The 26,961-nt window shown below is 41.2% G+C and overlaps 6 protein-coding genes across 13 annotated transcripts in view; 1 reads left to right on the forward strand and 5 right to left on the reverse strand.

Moving 5' to 3' along the window:
* The window catches only part of LOC148126537 (uncharacterized), a 35,228-nt gene extending 17,565 nt beyond the window's left edge, over positions 1 to 17,663 (forward strand). The window contains exons 2-4 of one of the 4 annotated variants that reach the window (XR_015742473.1): positions 14,686 to 14,854; positions 15,932 to 16,142; positions 17,100 to 17,663. Coding sequence is in view for 2 of the 4 variants with exons in the window: in XM_087928465.1 (XP_087784591.1) it covers positions 14,686 to 14,854; positions 16,045 to 16,142; positions 17,174 to 17,251 (345 nt within the window). In the remaining 2 variants the exon portion in view is untranslated. The remainder of the gene's footprint in view (positions 1 to 14,685; positions 14,855 to 15,931; positions 16,143 to 17,099) is intronic. The other 3 variants (XM_087928466.1, XM_087928465.1, XR_015742474.1) reach the window with 3 other exon arrangements.
* LOC113454221 (uncharacterized) overlaps positions 1 to 20,646 on the reverse strand; it is a 221,445-nt gene extending 200,799 nt beyond the window's left edge. Inside the window, exon 1 of the mRNA XM_087928364.1 lies at positions 20,571 to 20,646. The gene's annotated coding sequence lies outside the window, so the exon portion shown is untranslated. The remainder of the gene's footprint in view (positions 1 to 20,570) is intronic.
* LOC113451838 (uncharacterized) overlaps positions 1 to 20,659 on the reverse strand; it is a 35,658-nt gene extending 14,999 nt beyond the window's left edge. The window contains exons 1-3 of one of the 3 annotated variants that reach the window (XM_087928233.1): positions 20,571 to 20,659; positions 7,729 to 9,825; positions 4,199 to 4,315 (exon numbers count right to left, since the gene is read on the reverse strand). In XM_087928233.1, the coding sequence (XP_087784359.1) occupies positions 4,301 to 4,315; positions 7,729 to 9,255 (1,542 nt within the window). In that variant the 5' untranslated portion in view covers positions 9,256 to 9,825; positions 20,571 to 20,659 and the 3' untranslated portion in view covers positions 4,199 to 4,300. Of the gene's footprint in view, positions 1 to 4,198; positions 4,316 to 6,656; positions 9,826 to 20,398; positions 20,487 to 20,570 lie in introns of those variants that run through there. The other 2 variants (XM_087928231.1, XM_087928232.1) reach the window with 2 other exon arrangements.
* The window catches only part of LOC148126535 (uncharacterized), a 226,764-nt gene that overhangs the window by 192,250 nt on the left and 7,553 nt on the right, over positions 1 to 26,961 (reverse strand). The window contains exon 1 of one of the 3 annotated variants that reach the window (XM_087928211.1): positions 20,399 to 20,479. The exons of 1 other annotated variant lie outside the window; for it this stretch is intronic. The gene's annotated coding sequence lies outside the window, so the exon portion shown is untranslated. Of the gene's footprint in view, positions 1 to 9,940; positions 10,715 to 20,398; positions 20,480 to 26,961 lie in introns of those variants that run through there. One more of the 3 variants, XM_087928214.1, reaches the window with a different exon arrangement.
* Positions 1 to 26,961, reverse strand: part of LOC148126536 (uncharacterized) — a 296,703-nt gene that overhangs the window by 176,984 nt on the left and 92,758 nt on the right. The window lies entirely within an intron of this gene.
* LOC113452335 (uncharacterized) overlaps positions 1 to 26,961 on the reverse strand; it is a 268,593-nt gene that overhangs the window by 148,858 nt on the left and 92,774 nt on the right. The gene's annotated exons all lie outside the window — the stretch shown is intronic.

Consider the following 26,961-nt stretch of genomic DNA (forward strand, 5'->3'; position numbering starts at 1 on the left):
TAATGGTGGAAATAATGGACAATAATAGAAAGATACTTTTGACTGCAATTTATGCCCCGAATGATAAACAGGAAGAATTTTATAAAAAATTACATACCAAGATGGCTGGACTGGACTATGCTAATATAATTATGATGGGAGACTTTAATGGAATTGTGGACAATAAACTTGATTATATTGCAACAGCAGCAAAGTATAATAGAAAAACTCTTCCTAAATCTTTTTTTAAAATGATAGATGAATTAACTTTAAAAGACATATGGAGAGAAAGAAATATTAAACTTAAGCAATATACGTTCTATTCAAATAGACATTTATCATGGTCCAGACTTGACATGATTTGGATCTCAACAGACTTAATATCTAGCATTCAAGAAGTAAATATTGAAACAAGTACTTGGGCTGATCATAACCCATTGACAATTAAATGGAAGGGACAAAAAAAAAAGATCGAGATGGACATTAAACAATACTATTTTAAAGGAGAAAGAATTTATACAATGGATGGAGAAAGAATTGGCTTTTTTTTTTAAAGAGAATAGAAAAGAAGACACTTCAATACAGAATGTTTGGGATACAATGAAGGCTTATGCTAGAGGCTTGATAATAGACTATACAAGAAAAAAGAATATTAGGAAAAGGCAAGCTTTCAAAGCCTTGGAGGATGAATATAAAAGACTCGAAAAAGAACTGCAGAAAATACCACAGAAAAAAGACGTCAAATTGAAACTGGATATAACTAAACATAAAATGGACTTAATAGAGAAAGAAGAACTGGCACAGAAAATTAGGAATGCTAAACAGAATTATTTTGAAGATGCAAATAAGCCAGGTAGATGGCTAGCATATAAGTTGAGAAAGGAGAAAGAGTCGAGGAAAATATTGCAGTTAATAGATGACCAAGGTAAAACTTGTCATGGCAGCAAAGAGAAAAAAGAAATTATTCATGATTTTTACAAACATTTATATAAAAAGAAGATATTGATGAGGAGAAAGTTAAACAATACTTGCAGAATGCAAATCTACCTAAGATACCTAAAGAGATTGAAGAAATGCTAGAAAGCAATATAACAATGATGGAGTTAAGCCAAGAACTTAAGAAACAAAATAATGGAAAGGCACCAGGTCCAGACGGGTTTCCTGTAGAATTTTATAAAACCTTTCAAGAATCACTGTGTATTCCACTGTTAGAAGTTATGAATGAAGTTATGTTAAAAAAGATAATACCTAAAACATGGTCAGAGGCTTATATTACACTTATTCCAAAAGAGGAGGCGGACCTACTCCAAATCAAGAATTATAGACCGATTTCCTTATTAAATGCAGATTATAAAATTTTTGCTTCAATATTAGCAGAAAGACTTAAAAAGTACTTGAACAATTTTATCCACCCAGACCAAAATGGGTTTTTGCCAAAGCGACAAATTAGAGACAATATGAGAGTAATTCTGGACACCTTGGAATATTATGAGGCGCATCCTGAAAAGCAAATGGCTTTGATATTTTTAGATGCTCAAAAGGCATTTGATAACATGAATTGGAGATTTATGTTACTTTTAATGGAACAGATGGGCTTTGCTAGAAGATTTATCCAGGCAATAGAAGCAATTTACAATGAACAAACAGCTAAGGTAATGATGGAGGGAGAATTTACAGATCCTATTAATATAAGAAAAGGCACAAGACAAGGTTGCCCTCTTTCTCCCTTGCTATTTGTATTGACTTTGGAAGTGTTGAATAGAAATATCAGAGAAGATAAAACTATAAAAGGAATGAAAATTAAAAAGGAAGAATTTAAACTACAAGCTTTTGCAGATGACCTAGTCTTTATCTTGGAAGACCCTATAGAAACAGCCTTGAAGCTGTTGGAAAAGATAGAGGCATATGGGGAGGTGGCCGGTCTGAAAATAAACAAAGATAAAACAAAGATTTTGTCAAAGAATATGTTGCTGAGACAAAGAGAAGAACTGGCAGAATTGTTAAAAATTCAAGTTACAAATAAGGTTAAGTATTTGGGGATATACTTGACGTCGAGATGTAGTACATTAAAGGAGAACAATTATATTAAACTTAAACAACAGATAGCCCAAGACTTGAAAAACTGGGAAAACCTACAATTGTCATTAATAGGAAGGATTTCAACAATTAAGATGAACATTCTACCCAGAATTTTATTTTTGTTTCAAACAATACCAATTAGGCTTGGAAAAGAATATTTTGAGGATTTAAATAAAATTGTTTTGAAGTATATATGGCAAGGCAAGAAAGCAAGGATAAAGTTAAAGCTTTTACAGGATGCTAGATTTAGAGGAGGGTTTGGCCTGCCAAATTGGGAGTTGTACTACCAAGCTGCAAACTTGATGTGGGTTAAAGAATGGATAACATTAAGGAAAACTAGATTGTTGACTTTAGAAGGTCATGATTTGTTGTTGGGTTGGCATGCTTTTTTATGGTATAAGGGAACCAAAACACAGGGGTATTTTAGAAGACATTATATACGGGAGTCTCTGTGGTTAAATTGGGAGAAGACAAGAAAACAATGTTATTTGAAAATTCCAGTTTGGTTATCGACGATAGAAGCGTTTTCTTATCCTATAATTTATAAAAAGGAACAAACAGTTAGCTATGGGGAATTACTAGATGAAAAGGGTGAACTTAAATCGATGCAAAAATTAGAGGAACAAGGTATACAGATGAATTGGTTTTCATATCTGCAAATACATTCAAAGTATTATGAGGATTCCAAAGCAGAGGGATTTTATGATAAACAAACTGATTTAGATAAGATTTTGATGGGTACTGATGAAAAGGTGATTAAAAATTATATGGTTACTTATTGGAAATTAAGCTGGAGGAAGAACAAGTTAAAGAAACTATGATTGCTTGGGGAGGAATTTTGGATATGGGATTGACCTAGAGAAATGGCAGAAATTATGGTTGCAAAATTATAAAATGACAATGTCTACAGCCTTTAAAGAAAATTTGTATAAGATGTTTTACAGGTGGCATTTTCCCCCGACAAGGATAGCAAGAATGTTCAAGAACAAATCCGATAAATGCTGGAAATGTCATCAGAAACCTGGTTCATACTACCATATGTGGTGGACTTGTGAGGACGCTAGAAAATATTGGACTAAAATCCACATGTGGTTGGAAAAAATGACAAAGAAGCATATAGACTTGAAACCGGAGCTTTTTTATTGGGAATCCTACCAGATGTCTATAGTAAAGAGCTGAAATATTTGATTGTAAATGTATTGACTGCGGCTAGGATTGTATTTGCAAAAAATTGGAAAAATGAGAAAATTCCATTGCAAGAAGAAGTTATAAAGAAAATATTGGAATGTGCTGAGATGAGTAGATTGACTTTTGAAATTAGAGAGCAAGAAGATAAACAATTTTATATAGTTTGGGATCTTTTCTATCAATGGTTGAATGATGACATACAAAAATAGAAATGTTAGACAATGGAATAATATTGATTTTATTTCTCTTTTCTCTTTTTTGGTACTGGATATTATATTTATATAATAGTTTTCTGTTTCCTTATTTTCTCTTATTTAGGATAGAACTGGCACGACTATATGATTTGTTTTAGAATAAATTACTTAAAATATAGTTATCTCACAAAGGCATGATCGAATAAAAGTATAGTCAAACTTCTTTTTTTTAATAATGATATGATGATTTATAAGTTTGTATTGACAATAAGAGTTATTATATAAGGTAATTGTAATTGTGACTATGAAATGAATGCACAAAACTGATGAACCAACCGACTCATTGTTTGTATATAAATATGGGGGAGCTGATGTTTTTATGTTTTGTCTGTTTGTTTGTATGTCAAAAAACAATAAAAACTTAAAAAAAAAGAAAAGAAAGTCCCTCAGGCCCAGCCCCATTTGGTAGACCAGACCAAGAAATCAAGTCCACAGGAAAATTCTAATATTTTTTTTATATTTGAGATTGAAGGTAATAAGAAAACCTTGCTAGACTGAGTGCATCGTGCCTCCCCTTCCTCCCCCACAATTTACTATGCTCTTGTGAATTAAGTGTTTGTCTGAACCTGTTTGTAAAATTATTTTGTTTTGTATATTACTTTAAACATTTCAGATTTAAAAAGGTATGCATTTCAAACAGAGTATGGCAACCTTCCATAGATTTTTGCATCTACTTTTACAACCCTTTGGAATCTCACCTTGGGGAGTTTATCTTTCTCTTGTCATATATAGGCAGTCACCCGCTCTTTCTAAGCCTCCTTTTTCTAGTCTCTGCTCCGTATGTTCTCTCCAGCTTTGTCCTAATGGAGACTCCTCTGCAGGACAATTTACAGAAGCACATGGCATTTAGCATTTTAGAGACTTAAAATTTCTTCCTTCAGCCATAAAATAGACACTGGGCATGCTTGGATGCAGTCTGGCTTGCATGAATGAAGCTTGCTCCCTTGGGGTCTCTGGCCTGTTGATGTTCCCACATCCTAAATCCTTGGGAGCCATAGGAAACCAGTCATAAAAGTTTAGGATGCCAAAGAGAGCGCTGTGGACAACTGAGAATCACAAGCAGCATTAAAATTCAAAGCAAACCAAGGCAACCATCCAAATCTTATTAGTTCTGGAGAACTCCAATACTCTTCTTCCCCTGCAGGTAACAGGCAAGGGGGGAAAACAGGGAAAGAATTTTGAGCTGGACAAAATAGGGGTTCTCCAGAGGAACTAAGATGATTTTGATTATTGGCTTGGTTTGCTTTGCATTTCAATACTGCTTGTGATTCTCAGTTCTCCACAGTGCTTGTTTTGGCATTGGCAAATGTAAGGTTCACATAAAATGGTTGCTTTAATTATGGTTTATAAAATGGCTACACATTAAAAAAAAACAGCAAAAAGCATGTATATTACAATAAAACATGACAGAGATGCCATAATGCTTATTTAACCTCTTAGATTAATTATTCTTTTTCAGTACACATGTCTAGTGAGATCCATGCTCAAATACCCATTCAATTGGGAAATTTACTTACTGATGTGGGTCAATCATGAATTCATAGAACTGCAAAGAGATAAATAGGTCTGGAAGTGCTGGGGACAGATCATACATATACACACTAGCTGAATTCCCATGCTTCACTATGAAACTATGTAATATTTTACTGAGAACATTGTTGTTGAGAGAATCAATAACCCTCCAAAAACAACACTTCTGGCCTTTTTTGAGTTAATATCTCTCCCGCAGCCTTAAATCCGGAAGTGGTTCCATAGGTGGAAGGCATAGACATTTTAGTGAGGTAGCAACGTTTAGTATTGTAAGGAGCCCCAGACTACTCCTGAATGAAGGAGTAAAATGTCTTCCAGTTTGAACTGAGGTAACAGAATGTGAGGCAACTGGCAGTTGGAACAGAGTTCTTTACTTCAACTCCCAGAATCCCCCAGCCAGGATGCTGCTTTAAGAGAGGAGGACTTCTACTCCCAGAATCCCCCAGCCAGGATGCTTTAAGAGGGTAGGATTTCCAACTCCCAGAATCCCCCAGCCAGGGTGCTTTAAGAGGGGAGGACTTCTACTCCCAGAATCCCTCAGCTGGGATGCTTTAAGAGGGTAAGACTTCCACTCCTAGAATCCCCCAGCCAGGGTACTTTAAGAGGGGAGGATTTCAACTCCCAGAATCCCCTAGCCAGGATGCTAAGAGGGGAGGACTTCTAGTCCCAGAATTCCAGAGCCGGCATACTTTAAGAGGAATAGATTTCTTGCTGGCTGGGGGATTCTGGGAGTTAGTCCATCCCTCTTAAAGCATGCTAGCTGGGGATTTTGGGAGTTGAAGTCCATCCCTCTTAAGTCATGCTTGCTGGGGAATTCTGGGAGTTAGTCCTCCCTTCTTAAAGCATGCTGGCTGAGGGATTCTGGGGATTGAAGTCCACTTAAGGCATGCTGGCTGGGGAATTCTGGGAGTTGAAGTCCACCCCTCTTAAAGCATGCTGGCTGGGGAATTCTGGGAGAAACCATCTTAGTGTTAATTGTGAGCGGAGAATAAATTGTGGAAACTTGGTTAACTGTGCTGAGATTCCTCGGAGAGAGGTTCTGGCTCTGGGGAGCTGAGGGAAGGGGCAGGGATGGGAAACAGAACATAGGGAGTCTTGGAGGGTGGTGGGGGAGCCCCAGGGATGCCTGTGGCAGGCAAGCCTGGCCCTGCTCTAGGCCTCTAAGAGTTTTCCCCAGCCCTGAGGTAGCGAGTATTCTGTTTAGCAACTCACACATTCAATTAATGGCTGCCTCAGGGAGAGCAGGGGGATTCGAGTAGTTAAGGAAAGCTGTCTCACTTAACAGTCTTTGCAACATGCAACCGTAATTGCAAGGCCCATAATAGTTGTATCTTGAGGATTACTTTTATGCTGGCTGGGGAATTCGGGGGCTCAAAATCTGGGCGAAACCAATGTAGAAGACTGAAACTCTATATGTGGGAATTACATAATCAACATACAAAAAAGCTCCACCTAAAATTCCTTTTTGAGGAATTCCACAACTTCTGGAAAAGGAAATATCCAGAAACTTCTGCTGATAACCAAAAACTAGTAGTTAGCCATTTTCCATTTCCCTTTTCTCTCCAACTAATTTAATCCTAAGAACTGTTTGAGTAAAATGAATCAGGCCAAAATTGAAACAATCAATTTCTCCCCCAGTTTCTTTTTTTATTTATATATTTTTTCTTTACATATAATAAGTGCTTAGTGAACTGCATAATGTCTGAGTCAATTTGGTTATACAGTAATATTTTTAAGTACCTAATTTCTACCTGTATTGATAAAACAAGTCCCAACTTTGAAAATATTCTGTCTTCTTTTTCTTTTATCTTCAGTGCTAGTCTGCCCATTTCTACACAGTCTAATATTTTTTTCATTATAGCTTCTTCTGCGTTTCCTTGTTTTTCCAGTATTGTGCAAATACAAAAACTGTCAAAACATGTAATATTAAATATGCATTCCCTTTATTGTTTTTTTTTTCTGGTATTATGCCTAACAAAAATAGTTCTGGCTTATAATCTATATGCTGCCTTAACATTTTTCCTAACCACATATGCATTTTCATTCAATTTTTTTTTGCCTTTGGACATGTCCACCACATGTGATTATTTGTGCCTGGTATTTGATTATATTTCTAACATTTGGTGGACATGTTTTTAAACATTTTTGCTAGCCTTGCTGGTGGTGCCATCTATAGAACATTTTATACAGATTTTCCTTCTACATAGTTGCCATCAACAATTTATAGTTTTTCTCCCCAGAGTCTTTGCCGATTGTGTTATGCTATGGTATATTCAAAAAATTTTGCCCAAACTGTCATTGTCTCTTTTACCTGTTCATCTTCAATTTTAAGCTTAATAAAAATTATATAATTTGATTAACTTTTCATCCACAGCTGACAGTATTTGATCAAAAGTTGTTTTCTCTTTATAAAAGTCATATATCTTAACATCTTTCTCATATCTTGATTGCATTTGCATATGTGGCCACCACGATGAATCAATACCCTGTTTCTGTAGTTCTTGTTTAGTTTTTAGTTCCCCTTCCACATTCAAAATGTCATTATATATTAAATTACTTCTGAAGATTTACTAGATTAGGGTGAACAAATTTTCAAACAATTCAAGCTATCAATTTCTCATCTACAGTTTCAAAGGGAGATCACAAATGAAATTCCAGCATTCTCCAAACTCATCTACTTTTTCCTCATATGGATTACCTTGTGTGCAATAAAGGATGATTTATGCTTGAAACAAAGTCTACAGACTGGACAATTGAAAGATTTCTCCACGATGTGAGTCCTTTGGTGTAGCACCAGGTGGGAATTCTGACTGTAACGTTTCCCACAGTCAGGACATTCAAAGGGTTTCTCTCCTGTATGAATACTCTGGTGTCGAACCAGGCTAGAATTATAACTAAAACTTTTCCCACAGACAGGACATTCAAAAGGTTTCTCTCCTGTGTGAGTCTTTTGGTGTTTCACTAGACGGGAATTATCACTAAAACTTTTCCCACAGAAAAGACATTCAAAGGGTTTCTCTCCTGTGTGAGTCCTCTGGTGTACCACCAGGTGGCAATTCTGACTGTAACGTTTCCCACAGTCAGGACATTCAAAGGGTTTTTCTCCTGTGTGAGTCCTCTGGTGTATCACCAGATGGGAATTCTGACTGTAACGTTTCCCACAATCAGTACATTCAAAGGGTTTCTCTCCTGTGTGAGTCCTCTGGTGCAGCACCAGGTGGGAATTCTGACTGTAACATTTCCCACAGTCAGGACATTCAAAGGGTTTCTCTCCTGTATGAATACTCTGGTGTCGAACCAGGCTACAATTATAACTAAAACTTTTCCCACAGATAGGGCATTCAAAGGGTTTCTCTCCTGTGTGAGTCGTATGGTGTATCACCATGGGGTAATTCTGACTGTAATCTTTCCCACAGTCAGGATATTCAAAGTGTTTCTCTCCTCTGTGAGTCGTCTGGTGTTTCACCAGGTTGGAATTCTGACTGTAACGTTTCCCACAGTCAGGACATTCAAAGGGTTTCTCTCCTGTGTGAATACTCTGGTGTCGAACCAGGCTAGAATTATAACCAAAAGTTTTCCCACAGATACGACATTCAAAGGGTTTCTCTCTTGTGTGAGTCCTCTGGTGTATCATCAGATGGGAATTCTGCCTGTAACATTTCCCACAGTCAGGACACTCAAACGGTTTCTCTCCTGTATGAGTCCTCTGGTGTAGAATCAGTGTGGAATTGCGACTAAAACTTTTCCCACAGTCAGGACATTGAAAGGGTTTCTCCCCTGTGTGAGTTCTCTGGTGACTCATCAGGCTGGAATTCTCACTAAAATTCTTCCCACAAATAGGACATTCAAACAGTTTCTCTCCTGTATGAGTCCACTGGTGTCTTACCAGGCTGGAATTCTCACTAAAACTTTTCCCACAAATAGGACATTCAAAGGGTTTCTCTCCTGTATGAGTCCTCCGGTGTGTCAGCAGGTGGGAATTCTTAACAAAACTTTTCCCACAGTCAGGACATTCAAAGGGTTTCTCCCCTGTGTGAGTTCTCTGGTGACTGACAAGGTTGGAATTATTACTGAAACTTTTCCCACAAATAGGACATTCAAAGGGCTTCTCTCCTGTATGAATCCTCTGGTGTATCACCAGGTGGGAATTCTGTCTAAAACTTTTCCCACAGTCAGGACATTTGAAGAGTTTCTCTCCTGTGTGAGGCCTCTGGCATATCATCATATTAGAATTCTGATTGAAACTTTCCACACGGATAGCACATTCAAAGGGTTTCTCTCCTGTGTGTGTGTGTCCTTGTGTCTCAAGAGGTGGAAATTTGTAATAAAACCTTTCCCACAATCTTGAGAGTCATAAAGTTTCTCCTGCAGTGAATCCACTGATGTATTATCAGACTGGAATTGTGACCATGCCTTGTTTAGCGGTACTTTCATTCAAGCCATTTTCTTCTTCATAGGGGGAGTCCTATATTACTGTCTGCTCCACATGGCTTTTACTATTGACCTTTTCCTCCAACTGATTTCCAGGTATTTCCCTTTGTTGAATAAAAAATAATCTCCCTTGACTTTTCATGTAATATATCCTTGAGTTGTGCATAATCTGCTTATTTTGGCTTGAAATCTTTTTTAATTTTCCATCTTTTGTCTAACAACTTCTCCATGAAGAGCACGAGAATTGTGTGGTTTTCTGAATGAAATGGGAAATATTTTGATTTTTGGCTTGATTTACTTCCCTTTTCAATGTTGCTTGTTATTTGTAGCTGTCCTGAGTAGCTCTTATTGCCATCTTCTTTGTCTGTAAGATTCAAAGAAAAGTGTAACATTGTTTATAAAATGATAAGAGATGATGTGAAAAAAGAAATATTACAATGAAAAAGCAAACATGCTCCAATAGTAGAATAATCTCTCACTTATATTATTTAACATTTGACACATGGAAGACTACTGAGATCCATGTTCAAATACACATTCAACCAAATTCAGTTGTTTAATTGGGTCAATCACAAATTCTTAGAAACACAAAGGACAATTATAAGTTGAAGTGCTGGGGATAAATTATATAATTGCAGGCATATCCCTACAGAGAGTAATACAGATATACCCACCACCTACACGTGTATTCATGTGAAAATCTATGTCTTCCAAGTCTGATAAAATGTCCCAGAATGTTTACATTCAAACCTTCTGAGCTAAATTTAGACATGTGGAGGCTTTAACTGATGAAATGATGCTGAACGCTTCTGCAAGATTTGAAGCATCACTTTTGTCCATGAAAGTCCTCAGACACAAATAAAAGCAGTAAACACTGTCCACAAGTACTCTGGTGACATCCCCACTCAAGTAGTCCTCACTTAATTTACCATAATTGGAACTGATATCTGCATCATTAAGCAGCTCAATCATTAAGTACGATGTCACATGACAGTGCCAAGTTGCATCTGTTCCTCTGTATTTGTTAAGCAAATCACTGTAGGTTGTTAAAGGCAATTCCATATGACTGTGGACTTACAATTTCCTACCCAATGATTTTGCTTGTGAGAAGCTAGTTGAGGTCACAAATGGGGATCATCAGTGTGGGATGATGCGGCCATCATAAATGTGCAACTATGGGAAGAACGCAAATTGGTGCAACTTCTTTTCCTGCACCTTCAAAATCACAGTCACTGCTGACAAGCGGTCACTGAACAACTGCTAGGATCACCACAAATTTTGGGGATCAGATGCACGTCTGCTTCTACTGTGCCACAGTAACTTTGAAGGCTCAGGGAAGAAGTGGTAGTGAGAACTACCTGTGCAACCAACGGTGCCTAAAGGTCCTCAAGAGCTATTTTTTAGAAAGTGCTAGATTAAGCACAATCGAACCCGGTTAATACATGGATGGGACAAGAAATACCATACTTATTGGCAAGACATGTGTTAGGAATGTAAGTCACCTAACAGTTATTTGGGTTGGAAATATATAAACTAGGATAGACATTTTAATACTGTATCTTTAAGAAAATGCAAAAACTGTAATTGGGTGTGGTTTCTCAAACGGCCATAAGATGGAGCCAGAAACCTGGGTTGGTAGGAGTGAGAAAGTCTCAGAAGAGAGTGTGAGTGAGTCTGTTTCCTTCTGCTGGAGAGAGTTTTGCCGTTCCTCCATTTTTCCCTATTGACTGTTATTTTTGGATTTGATGTAAGTCTGTTACTGAACTGTTTTTGATACTGGACTTTGATATTGGAATTATCCCTGGACTGAACACTTACTGATTTACCAGTACATTGACTTGGACTGTGTTTGGACTGTGCTTAAATGTTTATTGAAAGTAAAAACCTACATTAACTGTACAGTGTATCTGTGTGCTGTGTGTGTATTATTCAACACTTCTCTCAATACGTCTCCCTGTATGCGCTCATTCTCCTAATGGGGAATTACCTCAACAACATGGAAGTAAAAATACTTGTAAATTGTATCCACCTGTCATTTTCAATACATGCGTGGATTACAAACTATATCAAGAAGGCAACATCAAGATGTAATGGGAGATTTGAACTACTCTGGTATCAACTGGGACAGGGGTCGCCAACCCTTTGGACCTCAGGGACCACTAAACTCATAATTTTAAATCCCGGAGACCTGTGGGTATAGCCTAATTTATGGGTGTGGCTTGGTGGTCATGTGACTGGCTGGGCATGCCTTGTAGGTAAATATTATAAATATTTATATAAATATTGAATTTTTTCTAAAAAAGCAACTTTTACCCAAAATCAGGCAAAGTAGCAGGGGTGGGATTCAAATTTCTTAACAACCGGTTCTGTGGGTGTGGCTTAATTTGTGGGTGTGGCTTGGTGGACATGTGGCTGGGGTGGGCATGACTAGGTGGTCATGTGACTGGGGTGTGCATGGGCAGGTGGCCATGTGAGTGGCAAACCAAATGCAAGTGGTCCTCGCTTAATGACCAGTTGCTTAGCAATGGTTTTTTTGCCAGTTTCCAAGGCCTGGGGAGCACTGGAGAGGGCAGGTCGAGGCCCCGGCAGGTGGCCATATGACTGACAAACCAAATATAAGTGATCCTCACTTAATGACCAGGTCCTCACTTAATGGCCAGTTGCTTAGCAAGTGTTTTTTAACAGTTTCCAAGGTCTGGGGAGTCCTGGAGAGGTGGCCAGGTGACTGGCAAACCAAATGCAAGTGGTCCTCACTTAATGACCAGGTCCTCACTTAATGACCAGGTCCTCACTTAATGGCAAGTTGCTTAGCAAGTGTTTTTTGCCAGTTTCCAACGCATGAGGAGCCCTGGAGAGGGCAGGGCGAGGCCCAGGCAGCTACGAGGAGCTATGGGGAGGGCTGCAGAGGGCTGGGCAGAAGGGGTGCTTCTCCTCACCTGACCTCTCATGACAGTGTGGATGCTGCAGTGGTCTTAAGTGTGAAAAATGGTCATAAGTTACTTTTTTCAGTGCCATTGTAACTTTGTATGGTCACTAAATGAATTGTTGTAAGTCAAGGATTACCTGTACAAAAATACAAAAAGCTTCTGTGCTTGCAAAAAGCTGCCTAAATGCCAATCATTAGATTAAAAATACCTGCAAGTCGGAGTTACAAATCAGGCAGAGTTCCAGAGCATCTTGAGGAATGAAAATATTTAAAATGCAGTGATAACTATCAAGCAGCCATCTCTTCCTCATAAAGTGAAACCCTTTAGCAGAGAGGTCATTTAAGCTCTCCAGAAAGAGCACACCCAGCAGAAGCAATCCTTAGATCCATTTGAACACTTAAAAATACCATCTGGTCTCACCTACTTCACAAGATATCCTATGGAAATCACCCAGATTTAAGGAAAGGTCACATGCCCCCCAGAAAGGCAGTAAAAAAAACCCAGTGCAAAGTTTGCATCCTGCCTCTTAGAAGTATACCCCAAAAGGACAGTGCCCGATAGTATTAAAGTAGTGAAGGAAAAAAACCCTCCCCAAATAGAAAAAGAAACCATGAGGCAATTTTTTTTGAAACACAATACAAATAATTAAATCACAACAGTAACTGTTGCGTGTTGAAGCTGAATCGGGAAAATTATCCTATCAATAAACACAGGATTAAATTTCACCAAGCACAGAATTAACCTTCACCAAAAATCAGTTTTAGACCAAAACTCAGAAAGAGTATGTAAACTCATGTTTGAATGTTAATCTTTCTAGCTAGCCAAGAAGCCTTGTTGAATGTCACTCATCTTGGTTCCCTGTCACTAAAAGCTTTGCTTCATTATTCAATTATTTCTTCAAAGTGCTGATTGTCCAGGGAAGTATTTCCTCCCAACAGCATGTAAAAATCTTAAAATAACCCTTCCCCTTTAAGAAAGCCTCAGAAGCTCCAGAGACAGGAAGTCTAGGCTGTCTGCCAAGAATGCAATAAGGATGGAAAAAAACAAATGGAGATTGCTTCTAACTACCGGTTTTCTGAACTACTTAGAAAGTTAACAAGGGGTTCTATAGAACCGGATACAATCAGTGGAATCCCACCCCTGCAAAGTAGGCAGGCAGATTGAGTTGCTCACAAAATCACAGTTTCATTCATCTATCTTTCTGCCGTCAGCTAGCTGAGTCTGTCACATAAAATTTGCTTGCAAGCAAACTCATAAAATTTGAGATCAAACAGATTCCTAACCAACTTAACTGACAACTTTGTCATCCTAAAACTAGAGGAGGGAACTAGAGGAAAAACTATACTGGACCTAATTATTACTAGTAGAGAAGAAATGATAGAAGGAGTTGAAGTTGCCAGAACCTTTGGCAAGAGTGACCATGTCATGCTAGAATTCAATATTAAAGAATATTCCAATATTATTTAAGAAAAAATCCTTTTCAATTTTTAAAATTTCTTTTTTTCTATTTTTCAATTCCTTGTTCCAATTTTAACTCTTCTTTTTTTCAACCCTTAAATATCATTTTAATTTATTTTTTTCAATTTTTAAATCTTTTTCAACTTTTAAATCCTTTTCCATTTTTTTTAAAATAAAATTTGCTTTTCAATTTCTCTTTTCAACTAAACATTTAAAAAACAGTTTACTTATTTTAATTCTTTAGAAATGTTTAAATTCTTAATGATCTAAGACAGTGGTTGGGGAGGCATGTCCGGTTGGGTGGGGTGACATCACTCATCACACCCAGCCCTGCTTCCTGGTCACTAGCCTCAAAGGCAGAGGTAAGATTCAGCTGGTTGGGTCTAATCCCAACACTGGCTGTCCCTGCCCCCACCCATTTTTTCAGACTGTTGTTTGGCCATTTTAGGGGCCATTTTCAAGCCGTTTTTCAGGCCTTTTTCGGGCTGTTGCAAAAAAAGAGATTACAAATTAACAATTGTAGTGTGTTAGAAACCCATTGTATGTGTGAAGTCTTCATCACTGACAGAGAGTTGGGAAATGAGCTTTACATTATCTTATTATTAAATTCCTTTATTATTAAAATTAATCGATGCCCATCTCACAGTTTGAGGCAACTCTGAGCATCTTGTCTTGCCTTAATGCTCATAGCAACACTGACAATACCCATTTTTTACATGTTCAATGCTTCTGATAATTCTAACATAATACATTTTGAAAAATGAGACTTTCTATTGGATATTTTTTCCTCATGTTATGGTAGCAAAATAGAGAGGTTTGTCCCTCTTCTGTGTTATCAGTGTGGACAGTGTGGCAAAATGGCAGCTGCTTCCCCAAGTCCACTGCATGATCCAGGGATGAATCCAGGGCCGACTGAAAATGGTGGCTGCTTCCAGGACACAGTCATGAGGCCCAAGGATGTGTGTTGTTCCCACCCTCCACATCATGAGGACCAGAGATCTTCCAAAGGTAAGGAGGAGAAGGGTATGAGGCCTGTGGGATGGTAGTCAGGGCTGAGGACTGGCAACTTGAGAATTTGCGCCGACTATAAATGTTCCATAAACAACTATTTGCATATTAGCGCATGTCCAGTCCGAGTTATCTAGCACCTGCTACATTCTTTTGAGTCAGGAACCATTTTTGCAAAACTAGACATGTCCCAAGCTTATCAACAGCTCCCTGTTGATGACACAGCCACTGAACTACAAACTATTGCAACTCACAAGGGCGCTTTCAGGTGTAGGTGCCTCCAGTTTGGAGTCAGTGTGGCCCCAGGAATTTTTCTCCATCATTGATGGAGAGGCTTCTTCAAGGATTACCTGGCATAATACCTTATTTTGATGACATTTTAATTTCTGCCTCTGACAAACCTCAGTTAATACAAAGAGCCCGAGGTGTCCTCGAGTGCTTCAGGAAGGCAGGCCTCAAATTGAAGAAAGAGAAGTGCACTATAGCGACACCGCAGGTTGAATTTCTGGGCTACAAAGTTGATGCCTCTGGCATTCATCCAATTGAATCTAAAGTACGTGCAATTCATGATGCGCCCATACCATCTAACAAGACTGAACTGCAGTCTTTCTTGGGACTCCTTAACTTTTACGCCTCATTTTTGCCCCATGAGGCTTCCATTGCAGAACTTCTGCATAGACTTCTGGACAAACAATCCTCTTAGCATTGGGGACCTAAGGAAGCCTATGCTTTTAAAGCAGTCAAATCATTGCTCACATCCGATGCTGTCCTGATTCAATTCAACAAAATTTGCCTTTAGTCTTAGTAGTAGACGCCTCACCTTTTGGCATAGGAGCCGTTTTAAGTCACAGACTGCCCAATGGTTTTGAGGCACCTATTGCCTTTTTCTCCGGGACGTTATCTCCAGCAGAATGCAACTACAGTCAACTTGACAAAGAGGCTTTGGCTGCAGTTGCCTCGGTAAAAAAAGTTCCACAAATTTCTCTATGGGCACCACTTTGAGTTAATTACAGACCATAAGCCTCTTTTGGATCTTCTATCTGGCAACAGACAAACGCCTCAGTTTTTGTCTCCAAGAATGACCAGGTGGACATTATTTCTGGCTGCATATTCTTATACGCTGACACATCAAGCTGGCAAACACCTCAGCCAGGCAGATGCTCTCAGTCGCTGTCCTCTTCCTACTCCAGTGGAGAATCCTGTACCAACCAATGCTGTGTTCCTGATCAACGACCTCAAACTTCCCATCACTGCTTCTGATATCACTGCCCACTCTGCCAAGGACAAGGTAATTTCCCAAGTCCTTGACTGGGTGGGAAGGGGGTGGCCTAAAGCCCCTTATTCACCTGAATTCTTGCCGTTTAAAATCCGTTAGCAAGAATTGTCTTCCTTGCAGGGCTGCCTGCTTTGGGGAGCCAGGGTAGTTATTCCTCCCCAGTTACAGGGCCCAGTCTTGGAAGTTCTTCAAGAGGGTCATCCTGGCCTTGTGAGGATGAAGGCTTTAGCTCGCAGTTATATGTGGTGGCCTGGCATGGATGCTCAGATCACCAGCTGCGTAAACGCTTGCCAGCCATGCCAGGTCACCAGAACATCTCTACCCGCAGCCACTCCAGGAAGATGGGGAACATGCATGGTCCAGGCTGCATATTGGTTTGGCTGGCCCTTTCCATGGGCAAACATTTCTGGTGGTGGTTGACTCCTTTTCATAATGGGTTGAACTAGCCTTAATGCCCACCACAACTTCTGAAGCTGTCTCTAAGGTCCTGCTGCAAATGTTTGCTACCCATGGTCTTCCTGACACCATCGTGTCAGATAATGGCCCGCAGTTCACATCCTGTGAATTCGAGGTTTTCCTGGTTAACCAGGAAATCAGGCATGCCCTAACAGCCCTTTTCCACCCAGCCAGTAATGGTATGGCTGAGAGAGCAACTAGGTCTGCCAAAGATGCCCTGGAAAGGCTGGGGCCTGCAGATTGGCACTCCAGACTTGCTAAGTACCTTCTAATCCAGCACATGACCCCCTGTGCCACCACAAAGAGGTCCCCAGCTGAACTCCTTATGGGCCGCTCTCTGAGGACCACCTTAGACAGACTCCATCCAAATTATGCCCCAGTCACACCTCTAGGCTCCAATAGCCAGGCTAGGAATTTTGCTGAAAACGACCAGGTTTATGCTAGAAACTATGCTGGACATCCTTTGTGGATGCCAGGTCAAATTGTGGCAGTAACCAGCCCTAACTCTTATAGGGTCCAGTTGCAAGACGGTCACATTTGGCGCCGCCATGTTGATCAGTTAAGGGGGCGTTGGAGTACTTCCATAGGTGGCCCTCTGGATGTTTTTGCTGCAACCAGACAACTGGCGCCCGAAGAAGCCCACCGTGGACCCGACAGTGATGTGAATCGACCTAGGCAGTCGACAATTCTGCACCCCGAACCATCTGAAGCTGAGACACCTGCTCCATCATCGCCAGAGACTTTCCGCCAAGCAGAGGAGTCCCATTCTGCAGCAGCACTGCCGGAGCCAAGAAGATCTGGCCGACTGCGCAAGTGCCCGAGTTATTTGAAGGACTACTCATGCTCCATTCGGGGAGAAAGGATTATTCCGTTCTGAGAGGACTGAGCTGAAGTTTTCACTCCAGTCCCTGCTTCCAGCGGGAACGCGGACCGCTCCTATTGGCTGACGCCATTTGACAGCTGACTATAAAAGGGAGCTGTCAAATGGCATCAGCTGTTGCCTGCCAGCTGGCTACCCTGTTAGCGCAGCAGTCGTGGCAACCCTTTATTGTTAAAATAAAGTTACAGCTGAAGTTGCTTTCATGTTGCCTCTATCATTCTGCCTCGCACACTACAGTAGACCACAACCTACTTCTTGGTAAGCTAGAAAAATGTGGAATAGACAGCATCACCAATAGATAGATTTGTAACTGGCTGACCATATTCTCAATGAATAGTCCTTAATGGTACCACATCCACATGGAGGGAAGTAAGCAGTCGGATATCACAAGGTTCTGCCTTAAGCCCAGTAATCTTCAATATCTTCATAAATGACTTAGATGAGGCTATAGAAGAACTCATCAACTGGCAGGAATAGCCAACACCCCAGAAGACAAGTTCAAGATCCAAAAAGATCCTGACAGACCTGAAAAATAGGCCATATCCAACAAAATGAAATTGAATGTGGAGAAAAGTAAACTTTTACACCTGGGCAGAAAAAAACTAAACCTGCAAGTAGAAATTAGGCGAAACCTGGCTCCAAAACAGTAACTGTGAGAGGGACCTTGGAATCTTATTGGACGATCCCTTAAACATGAGACAGTAGCGTGCAGCAGCAGCCAAAAAAGCTAATACAATCCTTGGTTATAGAAACAGAAGCATAGAATCAAAATTACATGATGTATTAGTACCACTTTATAAAGCCTTGGTAACACCATACCTGGAATACTACATCCAGTTTTAATCACCACATTACAAAGACGAAGTTGAGACTTTGGAAAAAGGTGCAAAGAACAGCAACTAAGGTGATTAAAAGCCTGGAGACTAAAAAATATGGAGAATTGTTGGAGCATTTGGGTTTGGCTAGACTAGAGAAAACAAAAACAAGATAGCAATATTCTAGTACTTGAGAGTCTGCCAGGAAGAAGAGGGGATCAATTTATTTTCCAAAGCACCAGAGAGCAGGATAAGAAACAATGGATGGAAACTAATCAAGGAGAGAAGCAACCTGGAATTCAGGAGAAACTTCCTAACAGTGAGGATGATTAACCAATAGAATAGCATGCCTTTAGACATTGTGGATGCTTCATCACTGGAGGATTTTAAGAATATGTTTTTCCTACCTCAGTATAAAATCTTGCTTTTCTCCACAATATATTTCATATTGTTGGATAGGGCCCATTGTTCAAGTCTCTCAAGATCTTTTTGGATCCTAAGCTGGTCTTCTGAGGGTGTTGCTATTCCTGCCAGCTTAGTGTCATCTGCAAATCTGATGAGTTCCCCTTCTATTCCCTCATCTAAGTCATGTATGAAGATACTGAAGAGTCCTGGGCCTAAGACAGAACCCTATGGCACATCACTGCTTACCTCCCTTCGTGTAGATGTAGTAGCATTAAGGACTACTTGTTTAGTATGGTTTGTCAGCCAGCTAGAAATCCATCTGTTGATGATGCTGTTTTTCCCACATTTTTCTAGCTTGTCAAAGATAGGTTGTAGTCTACTTTATCGTATGCTTTGCTGAAGTCTACATATACTATGTCCACACCATTTCTCTGGTCGTCTAATTTAGTCACCTTGTCAAAGAATGAAATAAGTTTTGCATGATCTGTTTTTAACAAATCCATGATGGCTTTTAATTAAAACTTTATTTGTTTCTGGACGTTCACAGATCTGCTTTATATTATTTTTTCCAGTATCTTCCTAGGTATTGTTAGACTGGTTGGCTTGTAATTTCCTGGGTGTGATTTTCTTTTTTTTAAAGATGGGAACTACATCAGCTCTTTTCCAATCCACAGGTAATACCCCAGTATATCCCAGGATTTTTGAAGGATATGGTACAATGGTTCTGAGATAATATCTGCCAGCTCCCTCAGAACTCTGATGTTCTGAGAATCAGGTCCTGGTGATTTATATTCACCAAACTCATCAAATTTGCAGATGACACCAAGCTGGCAGGAACATCAAACACCAGAAGATAGGGTTAAGATACAGAAGAATCTCAGCAGACTTGAACACTGGGCCCTATTTAACACAATGAAACTCAATGGAGGAAAAAACCCCAAGGTTTTACACTTAAGCAAGAGAAACCAAATGTACAGATACAGAATAGGTTGAACATGGCAGTATCTATGAGGGAACACTGAATCCCAGTGGACAATCATTTAAATGTGAGCTAGCAGTGTTGCAGTGGCCAAAAAAGCCAATGCAATTCTAGGCTCTATTAACAGAGGGATACAGTCAAGATCAAGTGAAGTGCTAGTACCAATTTATAATGCTTTGGTAAGGCCACACTTGGAGTACTGCAACCAGTTTTGGTCACCAAGTATTAAAAAGATGTTGAGACTCCATAAAGAGCCCATAGAAGAGCAGCAAGGAGGATTAGGGGGCTGGAGGCTGAAATAAGTAAGAACAGTGGCAGGAACTGGGCATGGCTAGTCTAGTGAGGAGGAGAACTAGGGGGAGACATGATAATAATTGAGGGGTTGCCACAAAGAAGAGGGGGTCAACCTATTCTCCAAAGCACCCAAAGGCAGGACAAATGGAGGGAAACTAACGAAGGAGAGAAGCAACCTAGAACTAAGAAGAAATTTCCTGACACCCAGAACAAACCAGTGGGAACTGTTTGCCTTCAGAAGTTGTGGGTGCTCCATCACTGGAGGCTTTGAAACAGAGACTGGACAGCCATTTCTCTGAAATGATCTTGGGTCTCCTGCTCGATCGGGGGGTTGGAATAGATGACCTCCAGGGATCCTTCCAACGACGTTCCTCTGCAACACTCCTCTAGCGATGGAGAAACAGCCTGAACTTAAAAGAGGTTTCTAAAATCTTCTCACCAGAAGGAAAACTGCAGCCACCGGTGGGCTTAAATTTGGGGAGGGAGGGAACCTGCATCAGCAGCAGCTGACACGCTTCAGCCCAGTTTTTTCTCTGCTTCCAGGCCGTGGAGGGAACCAAACAGCCCGACTTGCTCCCGGACTCTCCTCCCACCTGCTGCCCTCAACTCACCTGCCAGCTGCTGCTTCGACCCTGGGAAAAGCAGAAAAGGCGCTCTGTACACCACCTTCCTCCCATGAGTCATCCGGAAAAGGAAGTTCCTCTTCCTATCTTTTCTAGCAATACAGTACTTGATGGTTTTAACTCTTTAAACTCAACCACAGAGCACACCTACTGTATTGTCAGCTTTCTAGCAACAGATTTTGTCCTCTTGACTTCCATCTCCGGATAGGAAACGCTTGTCCCGTCTCTACCTAAGGCGTCTGCAAGGTGTTTTCACGGATTAAATGCTATCAAGATGTTTTGACTTCTAGCAACCTACCTTTGCAACTGAGCCAAGTGAAATAGTTAAATGTGAAGTGGTGGAATTCAATTTTTTTACTACAGGTTATGTGGGAGTGGCTTATTTGGTGGGCGTGGCTTCGTGGTTATGTGACTGAGTGGGTGTGGCTTGGTGGTCATGTGACTGGGTGGGCATGGCCAACTCAATGTCACTCACATCAAGGGGTGCCTCACCTGGCCCCTCCCCTCCATTCTTTGTCACCCAGCCTCAACTTACCTATAGTTCTGTAAAAATGTTGTTCACCTTTTTTGACATTATTATTATTTTGATAATAATCTGCATACTATAGATGTACTTTCATGGACCACTGAAAGGAGGAAATGGCCCGCGTGCTTTGCCCAAGAGTATGATAGGCAGCAGGCTTTTAAGGGGCAGCCAGAAAGAAGGGGGGGGAATGTATTTTCCAAAGAAGCAGAATGCAAGCAAGAAGCAATGGATGGGAACTGAACAGAGAGAAGTAACCTAAAACTAAGGAGAAACTTTCTGACAGAACAATTAACCAGTGGAACTGCCTGCCTCCAGAAGTTCTGGGTGCTCAATCACTGGAAGTTTTTATGAAAAGACTGGATAGCCATTTCTCTGAAATGGTATAGGGTTCACCCCAAGATCCCTTCTAAGTATTATTCTTACACCTTTCCCAGGATTTCTACTCAGAGTTTGGCATCCTCAGCTTTCTGGCCTGATCTGTGGGTTGGACTAGAAGACCTCCAAGGTCCCTTTCAACTCTTGTTAAACACATGTGTATTTTATGATCTGGACTATTGACATTGAATGCATGTAAACCCTGAAAAATATGTGGTAGCCCTGGGCAAAAGAAAGGCAGAAAAATCACTCTGTGTGTAGGGACAGTGTAAAATATTAACACATGATAAATAGTGGAACAATTAAAAATAATAGCACAGAATTTTATCTCTCTCTCTCTTCCTATTTTTTTATTTTTTTCTCTCCCTTTCTTTTTCTTTCTCTCTCTCTCTCTCTCATACACACACACACACACACACACACACACAGAGCACTTAACAGACAAGCATTTTGGAAGTAGCTCCTTTAAATTTCTCCAAGGTTGGAGTGGATTCCCCCATTCCCTCTGTCTGCCCACACTCCTTCTCACTCTAGGCACTTTAACTCACAAGCGGAAAGTGATACTTGCGGCGACCATGGGGAATCCTTGGAGAAGTTTTTAAAGGACCTGCTTCCAAAATGCATTTCTTTTACATTGCAAAAGTGCTCCAGGGATCGATTCATCCCCACCTCCTCGGGTCAGACCGCACTCTTTCTCATTTCCAGGCACTTTTAACTCATGAGGGGAAAGCGATACTTGCAGTGTCCGTGCCTTTCTTCCTTCCCCCCAGGGAGAAAGAGGACATGGGGAACGGAAAGCTAGGAGAGCGATCGCAAGTGAGGAACCGGGTGACCGGGTTGGGGGCGTGGCCAGCCAGGGGTCACCACCCGTTCAGTGCCCCATGCCAAATAACCGCTACCGGTTCGCCCGAGTAGGTGCGAACCGGTTGAATACCACTTCTGAATGTGATGCTACCTAACGTTAAAAAGATTAGCTATCTGCTCAGCCCTATCTGCTCAGCCCTATCTGCTCAGCCCTAAAACAATAAGAATAAGCTTTCTTGGGGGTGTCTCTCCTTGGAGATCAAAGCCTCTCTACCCCTTTATGACTTTTTGCCCTTTATGATGGCAAAACCATCAGGAGAGAAGCTCCAGGGGAGCCAGCTTCACTCCTGCTGGCCAGGGCTGCCTCCAAGAGCTCCTAGCATGAAGTTTGATTCCTGAAGGAGGAAATTGTATGACAACTGCTAAATGTTAAATGCCATGTGTAAATTCTGTAAATTTACTTGCAGGGAGGTCTCCATTAGGTCACAGATAGAGGATAGAGGAAATTATACAGCAGGGCCTAGAAAACGGGGACTAAGAAAGGGGACAATTGTCAATATATAGTAGAATAAATATTTGGAATGGAATGGAATGGAGTAACAGGGTTGGAAGGTATTCTAGACCTTGGAAGTCTTCTAGTCCAACCCCCAGCTTAAACAGCAAACCCTGCTAGGAAATGGTTGTCCAATCACTTCTTAAAAATGTCCAGTGTTGGAGCATACACAACTTCTGAAGGCAAGTTGTTCCACTGATTATTTGTTCTATCAGGAAATTTCTCCTTAGTTTCCTTCCTATATTAGCTTCTTTTCCTGCCTTTAGGTGCTTTGGAGAATAGCTTGACTCCCTCTTCTTTGTGGCAACCCCTGAGATATCAGCACACTGCTATCATGTCACCCCTGGTCCTTCTTTTCATTAAACTAGACCTACCCAATGTCATGCCCCCATCAGAGTCTGAATCTGAGGGGGAAGACGAACAGCTGACAGAGAGCCGGAGAATGGCTCCCTTGGCTGTGGAGGAAACTGGGGAAGGGCAAAATTAGGCTGGGCAGAGAAGAAGAGAACAAGGGAGAGGTGGAACAAGGGAGAGGGGGTTCAGATGAAGACCAAGGCCCATCCCCTCTTCATCTTAGGGCACACAGGGAAGAACACAGAAGAGAGCAATGTGGGTTGCATGGCTTATGAGGTAGGAAAAGGCCCAGATCCCCTTCACAAGGCACACCTGGGGATGCAGTTTAAAGGAGAGGCAGTTGGGAGGGGTGTTTGTCAGGAACAAATGCTGAATTCATCTAGTGTTGTGAGTTTAGCCTGCATTCCCGGCATTTCTCCTGCCTGTGTGAATTATTGCCATGCCTCTGTGTGTTTATCTGCCTTGCTGGAATTGTTGGACTCATTATCTTTCCCTTCTGGAGGGAATGATTGCAGTAATTCTGCTTACAGTGGTTTGGAGTGGAGAATCTGCAGTCAGGGGCTGTTGTAGGTTTGTGGGAGAGATTTTCTCCAGTCGGAGAGTAACTGGGATGTTGGGGGACAAAGTTGGAGCAAATAAAGGGACTCATACCTATTTTCTGGCTGTGTTGCCTTTGTGCCCCGCCCCGGGTCACAATACCCAATTCCAGCAACCCTTCTTTATGTTTTAGCCTCCATCCTGTGATCATCTCTGTTGCTCCTCTCTGCACTCTTTCTAGAGTCTCAACATCTTTTTTACATTGTGGTGACCAAAACTGGATGCAGTATTCCAAGTGTGGCCTTACCAAGGCTTTATAAAGTGCTATTAACACTTCACGTGATCCTGATTCTATCCCTGATAATGCAGCCTAGAACTGCAGTGGATTTTTTGTCAGTGCCTGTCACACTGCTGGCTCATATTTAAATGATTGTCTACTACAGGCCTGTCAAACTGGCGGTGGGTGGGCCGGATGTGTCATGTGTAAGCCATGTTCACCCCGACTCCACAAAGGCAAAAAATAGTCACAATGCATCATGATATGTCATGTGATGCAATCAAGTTTGATACCCGTAGTCTAAGATCCCTCTCACAGTTTCTAAATGTATTTTAAATGTATTTCTACAATGCATTTTTAAAGAAAGGAAAAAAAAAAGAATATCCCATCAAAGCACATGGCTGACTGATCATCAGGCTCACTTTATTACAAGGACATTACAATTTACAATTTACAACCACAGCTGAACCACAACTGAACTGAACAATTGAGGCCAAAATTTATGTTGCTCAGTGAGAAATCGATTAAGTAATTTTTGCCGCATTTTATGATTTCTTGCCATGTTTGTTAACTGAATCACTGAAGTTGTTAAATTAGTAACATGGTTGCTAAGTGAATCCGGATTCCTCATTGACTTTGCTCGTCAGAAGATCGGAAAAGGGGATCACATGACTCCAGGACACTGCAACTGTCATAAATGTGAGTCAACTGTCAAGCATCCGAATGTAAATCAGATGGCCATGGGGATGCTGCAAGGGTCAAAAGTGTGAAAAATGGTCTGAGTTGAGGACTATCTGTATTTTATTGATTCCCCTTTCATTCAGGAATCCAAGATGGCATACAAAGCATTTCCTGGGTAGCATGCTGTAATTTACAGGGTAAATGTCCCCCAGACAGCCTCCCTACCTACTGAGATACAGTTTTTGCCTCTCAATAATCCATAATGTCTCGCCTCTGCCAACTGCTTGCAGGACATGGCTAATTTGCTGCAGGGACAACTTTCTGTGAGAGTGGGTGTGTGGGCAGATTGTGTAGGCTTCATGGGCTGTTTATGGATGCGTAGGCTGGTGAGCAAACCGCTTGGCAAAGGGCATGAAGTACGCAGGCACGTGAGTGGTAGATCAGATCGCAGGGGTGCTGGGCGGGTGAGCAAATTGGTGGGCAGAGTCCCCGTGTGTGCAGGCATGTGAGCAGGCAGGTGGGCAGAGCGTGCTGGGTTGGTGAGAGGATTGGCCACGTCACTATCCGCAGCAGCAGCTGGAGACATAGCCGCCCATATACCTGCTGGCCAGCTGGTGTTCAGATGGAGAATTAGCGAGAGTCATGGCAGGGCAGTTCTGATACAACATTGGTGATGCAGGCATTACCCCTATTGCCACCAATGTATTGGGCTCTGGCAAAGGGGGGGCAGGGTCAGCCACGGTGAGCAGGGTGATGCCACCTGTGAGATCAGGATTGTCGCATCAGAAGAAAGCAAACCAGCAAAATAGTAGGGCAAACAAGAAAAGAGATGCTTTGTGAGATAAATAAACAGAAGAGATAAGCAAGGGTAGAAGCATGCCAATTCCCCGTCAGCTTATTATAATTTCCACTTCAGATTGTGGCCAGCACTATTTTCCTCTCTCTAGAACAATCACACACCACATAGTTCATTTTTGAGCTGGCAAAAATTTAGCTTGATGTAATTAATGAAAATGTGTAAAATATGATTTAACTAGCAAAATGGTCTATTTCAAAAACCCAGTTACTTCTTAAGGGGGATGGGGTGGGGTCTTTCGGTACTTCTTAAAGAAAAGACCTTTTGAAACTACTCTGTTAAAATGCTGTCCAACTATAAATTGGAGGGGCGTCAAGATATTTAAATTTATACTGTAACAGTGGAGGTTGTTTAAAGCAGGGGTCCCCAACCACCGGGCCGCGGACCGGTACGGTCCGTGGAACATTCCCTACTGGGCCGCCGGTTTCCTGGGCGCCGCCATCTTGTTTGACAAGGAAGTGCTTCCGGGTGAGCTTTTCCGGTTGGAAAGTGGCGTTTGCGTCCTGAAGGAATCCTCGTGCCTTAGTTTCATCGAAGGGAGGGCTTTGAACGAAACTAAGGCACAAGGATTCTTTCAACACCCAAGGCAAGGTGAGCTAAGTGACCGTCCCGAAGCCGTCCCGAAGCGAAGCCCATCAACAAAGGTACAAAGGAGGAGTTGAAGGTGGTGGGGAAAAGCGGGGGATGGCTGGCTGGCCGGTCGCTTGGCTCGCCTTGCCTTGTCATGTGTGCTGATGCCAGTACCGGGCCGTGGATCATTTTGTGATGCCGGTACCAGGCCGTGGCAAAAAAAAAGGTTGGGGACCACTGGTTTAAAGAGTCAGAACACACCGTTACAACTGATTGATTAAACAGAGCTGGGTTCTGCATGAGGCAATCTAAGCTGCGATTGGTTGCCTTGCGTGAAAAGGGGGAGTATCCTTGTTTCCCGCCTTTTTGCCATCTGTGCTCTCATGGCTTTATCTGATCTTCCTGCTGTGTTGATTTTACCTCACCAGCTGCACAATTCCTTGACACAAATATCTTCCTTGTACCATCTCCCACTTTCTTATGCTCCTGTGAATTAGAGAGGTTTTTTTCTGAGTCTCTTCCATAAGAATTAGCTGTAATGTCTTCGACCAAATGGGATTATTCACTTCATCACTGGAGGCTTTTAAGAAGAGACTGGACAGTCAGTGGTCTGAAATGGTATAAGGTTGGACTAGAAGATCTCCAAGGTCCATTCCAGATCTATTCTATTCTGGATGATATTGACTCTGAGCTCTTGTTTTTTTTTCCAAAGTTTTTATTTTATTTTTTACACATCTCTTCATGTGAGCAATGTCATTCCAGATTACAATATTTATACATAATCATAGTTACACTTTCAACTTAATTAATATCACTTCAAATTATTATCTATTCGACTAATCTTCA

This window comes from Pseudonaja textilis, chromosome 2 (assembly GCF_049901715.1).
Source record: "Pseudonaja textilis isolate UNSWEBS1 chromosome 2, rPseTex1.2, whole genome shotgun sequence".
Classification (NCBI taxonomy): Eukaryota; Metazoa; Chordata; class Lepidosauria; order Squamata; family Elapidae; genus Pseudonaja; species Pseudonaja textilis.